This window comes from Brachypodium distachyon, chromosome 2 (assembly GCF_000005505.3).
Source record: "Brachypodium distachyon strain Bd21 chromosome 2, Brachypodium_distachyon_v3.0, whole genome shotgun sequence".
NCBI classification, from domain to species: Eukaryota; Viridiplantae; Streptophyta; class Magnoliopsida; order Poales; family Poaceae; genus Brachypodium; species Brachypodium distachyon.
Genome location: NC_016132.3, coordinates 42,287,039 through 42,293,038, shown reverse-complemented (window position 1 = coordinate 42,293,038; position 6,000 = coordinate 42,287,039). Strand labels below are relative to the sequence as shown.

The 6,000-nt window shown below is 46.2% G+C and overlaps 2 protein-coding genes across 2 annotated transcripts; one reads left to right on the top strand and one right to left on the bottom strand.

Annotated features, from left to right (window-relative positions):
- The first annotated feature begins 505 nt into the window (after positions 1 to 505).
- On the top strand, positions 506 to 1,557 carry LOC100826971. Its single transcript, XM_003569226.4, has 2 exons — positions 506 to 770; positions 861 to 1,557. The coding sequence occupies exons 1-2, from the start codon at positions 645 to 647 to the stop codon at positions 1,302 to 1,304; spliced, it is 570 nt and encodes a 189-aa protein (XP_003569274.1). The 5' UTR covers positions 506 to 644; the 3' UTR covers positions 1,305 to 1,557.
- Positions 1,558 to 1,749: 192 nt separating this feature from the next.
- On the bottom strand, positions 1,750 to 5,562 carry LOC100826660 (uncharacterized membrane protein C776.05). The gene is made up of 8 exons (XM_003569225.4): positions 5,330 to 5,562; positions 5,119 to 5,202; positions 4,660 to 4,717; positions 4,469 to 4,569; positions 3,786 to 3,881; positions 3,616 to 3,709; positions 2,867 to 3,104; positions 1,750 to 2,424 (listed from the first exon to the last, which is right to left on the bottom strand). The coding sequence occupies exons 1-8, from the start codon at positions 5,408 to 5,410 to the stop codon at positions 2,064 to 2,066; spliced, it is 1,113 nt and encodes a 370-aa protein (XP_003569273.1). The 5' UTR covers positions 5,411 to 5,562; the 3' UTR covers positions 1,750 to 2,063.
- Positions 5,563 to 6,000: the final 438 nt, after the last annotated feature.

Genomic DNA, 6,000 nt, shown 5'->3' with positions numbered 1-6,000 from the left:
CATAATATATTATTGATCAAAGGAATCGAAATAGGCCTTGAATTATGAAAAGGAGAGAGTATCATACAACAGGTCGCAATTATAATGACTTAGCCTCAACGGAGTAAACGGACGACAACTAACTCAATTTTCTGCCTTTCTGGTGATTGTCCATCCATTTTTTTTCCAGTTCTTCTTTTTTCAACCGTAACCAGTTTCCTAGTTCAAATCTAGCAAAGCTCATGGTCAAGCTTTAATACTAGCATTGGTGCATAGTCTAATTATTATATTGTGATTATATATTCATAGGTATTTTTCCCTGTCGATTCCGCTGTAACAATGCTTACCAAGAGTAAAGATTCCTGTCTCAACGGTTCGATCTTCCAACTGGCTGAACCGCTGAGGTGTCTGGACAGCTGACCGTATGGAGATCCAACGCTGACATTGTAACACATCCCCCATGGAATTTTCTGTGGCTCAGTTTTGATCTCGTAGCCCGCGGGGCCATCCCGAAGATAAGCGGCTAATAGCGGCCACATTCTGATTTCTTCTGTTCCCTCATCGGGAGAAGAAGAAAAAAGCATAAGCAAACGAGCCTGGGATCTCTCTGGTTTCCTCATATCACCAGAGAAAGAAGAGAGGAGGGGAGCGTGCAAGAGGCGGAAATGGCTGCGATATCAGCAGCATTCTCCGGCTGCTGCTCTTCGTCCTGCCTGTCCCAGCCGGGCCTGCTGCCGACCACAAAGTCGAGAAGGCACTTCAAGGTCACGGCCATGGCTCCCAAGAACAAGGTAATCGAGTCTGTTGATTCTGGCAAAGTTTCTCTCGTCTTGGGTTTGGTCGCTGACTGACTGCGGGTTCGCGTTCGGGGTATGGCTCAGGTGAACAAGTACGACGAGGGGTGGTCAAAGCAGTGGTTCGGGGCGGGGATCTTCGCGGAGGGGAGCGAGGAGGCCTCCGTGGACGTGTTCAAGAAGCTGGAGAAGCGCAAGGTGCTGAGCACGGTGGAGAAGGCCGGTCTGCTGTCCAAGGCGGAGGAGCTGGGCGTCACGCTCTCCTCGCTGGAGAAGCTGGGCCTGCTCTCCAAGGCCGAGGACCTGGGCCTCCTCAGCCTCGTCGAGACCGCCGCCACCGTGTCCCCCGCCGTGCTCGCCTCGCTCTCGCTGCCGCTGCTCGTCGCCGCCATCGGCACCGTCGTCCTCGTGCCCGACGACTCCTCGCTGCTCGTCACGCTCCAGACGGTCGTCGCCACGCTCTTCGCCGCCGGCGCCGCAGGGCTGTTCGTCGGCTCCGTCGTGCTCGACGGGCTGCAGGAAGCGGATTAGCATCATGGCGATTGGCAAATGGCAACTAGTATGCTCTGAGTAAACGATCACCACTCGCAGTTATGCATCATGCAAAGCAAGCGCGATTGCTCAAGAAATTGCGATTACGTGCTTGCTGTGGATGCTCTGTGTAATTAGGAAAACAAGTGTTCTTTCGTTCGTCCGAAAATGCAGATGCAGATGTATGTGGCCATAGTATATTTTCTGTGCCGAGCTCAGCTGACCATGATATGCTGGGCAGTGGGCAATGACATTTTGGACTTCTCTTGGCGTTGTGCCGTTGTGAGGTCTTGCTTCGTCATGGTGACCCAGGTATACAGAGCAAATTCCAGGTCTCTGCTTCCTTTGCAACAAAACATGAACCCTCGTCATAATACACACGTTATGAAGGAGAAACAGTAACACACCTACACTACACTGATCACACAGCAACTGCACAAACTCATTTGATCAGAGCATTCCACCCAAACCGGATCATGGGAAAATGTAATTTTAAAGCATGCTTGCAACCCATTGAAAACACTACAGACAAAACTCGCATAGAATGCTCTGGTGTCACTTGAACCACCTCCTTTGGCCATATCAAAAACTCCCACGCATCACAGCTATGGTGGTGATAAGTCCAAACTACCTAGAGATCCCACCAAGAACGGCCCTCAAATGTCCCACAATCCATGACTAGCTACTTTTTGCACAGAACGCAGAATGTAACATGATGGTATCAGTAACCAGCAAAATCTAATCTTCCACCATGTTCCATCACTGACTTTGCTTCTCGGCTATGTGCTGGCGGTTACCCAACGGATCGTCTATGTGTTCCTTCGAGTTCGCCTCTTCAGTGGGCTTCATCTCACGTTTCTTCTTCTCCTTCTGGACCACCTGCCTAGGCATCACCTCCAGGATGAAGCTTCCACCATTCCATGTGGCTGCACACACCTTAAGTATTTGGAAGATCCAGTGCAACCGGTATGAAAGGAATATGGGGACTGTAAAAGCCAATGTTGCCACCGTGAACAGTGCCTGAAGCAGTATGTACATCAGCGGCCGGTTCTTGTCACCAAGCAATCCGCTCAGCCTCCACCAGATGTTGTTTGCTTTCTGTGCTTTCTTTGACAACTCCCTGCCAAAATTTTAACAAGGATAAATTATTGGATTGCTCCAATGGGAAAATTCAGTAAACATAAATAGAAACTTAGGGAAAGTAAAGAAGATGGGAGGAAACTAGAACTACAACTGGAAACTAGATGCAAATGGTCGGAGCTTAGCAACTGGTGGGAAGTGTGGGTGTGACTTCTTTTTTACTCAAATTTGGGTATTCTCATTTCTCCGTGGAGATGTAACTTCTCCAGTGATCAACCAGCGACATTGGCATACACAGTGCGGCATAGGTAGGTGCAAAGTATCCATGTAACCAACCGAAAAATTTCCGTATCATCTCCCTAGATCTACTGAGTTTATTTCTCAAAGTCAATAGCTGGTATGCAACGGTACAAATATATAAGCAATCCATTCTAGATCCCATAGGTATACAGTATACCGCACCAAGAAATACAAGGATGTACCTGTATGATGTCATGACTTCAGGATCCCTTAACAGCCTTTGCCGACGCAGCACATTGACTATCAGGAAGTACATAAGTTGCCACAAGGTGTAAGCAGCCAGAGGAACAACAAATAGCCATGTCCACAGGTATGATTTGTCCTCCACATATGGCCATGTGACTCTGGCTGCTCTTCCTTCTGGATGCATGGCAGCAAATGTTTGTGGGTTCCACCACCGGATAGTGAACAAAACTATACCTGTAAGAGCCATCTTTTCAGTAATGTAAACTCAATAAATTTGGTAACAACTGCTGGATGACTAAAACAATGGCAGCATAACCCCAAAAATCTGAGAATACCTTAATCATATTCCAGATCAAACTTCAAACTGAGAGCCCTTATCTACTACAGTTTAAACTTAAGCCCCCCTTGTAAATTTTTTAGTTAAGCTCATATTAAATGTTGACCATTTCAATGTTTTTATTGTCAGGACTTCTTCTGACATCAGTACTCCAGTTCAAAAGTTGTCACGGCTAAGATGTACAGAAGCTCAGCTACACTAACAAAGGATGCACAGGTTTAAGGAATCACGAGTTAAAACGTTAGCATCATACGCATATGTTAGATACAAATAGGAGACATGATGACAAAGTGGCCAGCATAAAGCTTCAATAGATTATGCCCCCCGCATTAGTCATGTAGTTTCAGCAAACATAATATTTAGATAATTCCAAAAGTTCATCCCTCCTGATCCTATGCATTAACTTACCAGGCAAAAGGTGTATCAGGACACTAACAAGTTTATCGAATGAGCTAAACACCAAACTGCAGCGCCAGACAATCAATGCCCAAGCAAGCGGACCCTGCAAAATTGATGATTGCACGGATATTATAGGAATGGATCAGAAACGAGGAAAACCACAAGACTACTTTTCATACCTCTGCAAATGAGAAGCAAACCATGAAAAGCTTTTCATCCTTTGGATAGAAGAGAATCATGACAAGGAGAAAGGTGTTGGCATAGTAGCAGAAGTCCTGCAGAATACATCCATGATTGTAACACAGTGGAGTCATTACTGATGCACTATAGCATCACACACAAGCAAATGGTTGAGAAATGTAATGTAATAAATCACAAGAAGCATGAATCTGGTATCAAGCAAACTTGCAATAAACAGAAGGAACCAATTAAACTGCAGAACGAAATAGAATTATAATGTTGGCTTGGAACCTTGGACAAGCCATAAAGCACACCATTCATCAGTTAAAGGGAAATTCCTAATGCATTAAAATCCCCAGTACTACATATGAGTAGAACTGAGTTCTCGCGTATTAAATGACAGAAAACATATGAAATCAAGATACATGACAACATGTCTTTTGCATAAGTCAGCATAGTATATGTCATATTATTTCCAATCATCCTTATTACAACACATACTAATGTTGACACACCGTGATGGTTGAACAGGAAACTTGAGATAACGATGATACTAAGGTGCTACATGTAACAACGAAATTGGCGCAACTAAGATGCTGAAGTTAACAAATGTCCTTTGCAAGTATATTTCTGGTATACCACAATTCTAGGACATTGAAATCTAAGACAGAATTGGACTCACCAGGAGATAGTAGTGCCACTTCTTGTAGCGGTAGTATATCCACCGTAGCGGAACGAATATGAAATAGAACAGGCAATACACATACGGTACATCCTGTGGTCCTGCGAACAGAATGGGAGCATTATAATATGAACGAAACACATCTTTCAGATGTAGCACAAAACCACAGAGTTAATATGGCAATAGCTTACTGGCACCCAAGAGGTAGCAAAATGTTCCAAATCCAAGAACACCCATCAAGTGTGTGAGCTGCACATTAAAAACCAAGCATTCCCCACATTCCAACAGTCAAATAACATCACAGTCTTGGCCGTACATACTTCCAGCACAAGGCAATAAATGAACAAATTGGTAAATAACATCAATCTTGGCCGTACATACTTCCAGCACAAGGCAATAAATGAACAAATTGGTAACTACCGTACCCCCCCTTCCTGCCCAAAATGCCAGCCCCCAGAGTACTATTTACAGAACAGTTTGAAAACATTGCCCAAAACAATCAATTCCCGCAGAAATTAGCCGCGAAATGAACAGATAAAGCATAGCAGCACAAAGACTACCCTACAGTTTCTTGAAGATGAAGTAACTATTAGCACGATAGTACCACGAAAAGAAAACAACATTAAGCAGGGGCGAATCAGGGAAAAGACCTTGAAGATGAAGCGCTCGTGCTCCTCCGCCTTGGTGGCGATCTTGACGGCCTGCTTCGACAAAATCTCCTTCGCCTGGTCCCTCTACAAATGCAATTCAGACAAAACCTTCAGGAAACCAATCAAAAGAGCTAATAAATCGAGGGGGGAAAGAGAAACCGGCCGGCCGGGCGCCATAGGGCTGCGGCGGGGGACGAGCAGTAGTACCCACCCTACGCCGGACGTCCGCGGCCCCGTTGGCGTGTGCCGCCACCGCCGCCGACGCCTCGTCCTCCAGCTCCGACGACCCCATCTCAGAGCCTTGGAGGCGCACGCTACCCCCGGCGACCAGTTCGTCTCCTCGTGAAGACGAATGCCTCTCTCTCTTTCTCTACGCCACCTTTCTTTTCCTTCTATTTTCGTTTCCCCTTCCCCTTTTTTCTCTTTGATTTTTTTTATTATTGCCCTCTCCTCTCTTGTTCCTCGGCTTTTATATCCTCGGTTTCTTGCTTCTCTAGACTTGTGACGCCTGTGACGTGGATTGCGTTCTGACGATTTATTTATCTCCCTTAATCTAATCTGATCTCCCTTTTCTCTTCTTTTTTTATCTTTTTCGCGAGTTCCCGTGACGTTTGGTTCCGGTTCCAGGCGTCGGAACACGTGTGGTCTTGCGTGTTGGGTGGGCCGGCATCCCGTTGTGTGGCAGAGCGAGCGGCGGTGTGGTGAAGCGACCGACCGGCGGCAGCAGCGAGGGAGAAATCCGAGATACCGCTGTCCTTTTTGCCTCTGCCCACCGTCGTGTCGTCAGATAGATATAGGCGCTTTACGTGCTGGCAGCACTCACCAGGATTGCCGGCAAGCCGGGTTTGTTAAGTTTTTAGGAGTAGTTTATTGGAGCGTACA

What these genes read in the sequence shown, in the direction of transcription:
- LOC100826971 (XM_003569226.4), top strand. Translation starts at nt 645, where the DNA reads ATGGCTGCGATATCAGCAGCATTCTCCGGCTGCTGCTCTTCGTCCTGC. An exon ending in CCATGGCTCCCAAGAACAAG is followed by an intron (nt 771 to 860) that starts GTAATCGAGTCT and finishes GGTATGGCTCAG; the next exon opens with GTGAACAAGTACGACGAGGG.
- LOC100826660 (XM_003569225.4), bottom strand. Translation starts at nt 5,410, where the DNA reads ATGGGGTCGTCGGAGCTGGAGGACGAGGCGTCGGCGGCGGTGGCGGCA. An exon ending in CCGCGGACGTCCGGCGTAGG is followed by an intron (nt 5,203 to 5,329) that starts GTGGGTACTACT and finishes TTGCATTTGTAG; the next exon opens with AGGGACCAGGCGAAGGAGAT. An exon ending in AGTGGCACTACTATCTCCTG is followed by an intron (nt 3,882 to 4,468) that starts GTGAGTCCAATT and finishes TGTATTCTGCAG; the next exon opens with GACTTCTGCTACTATGCCAA.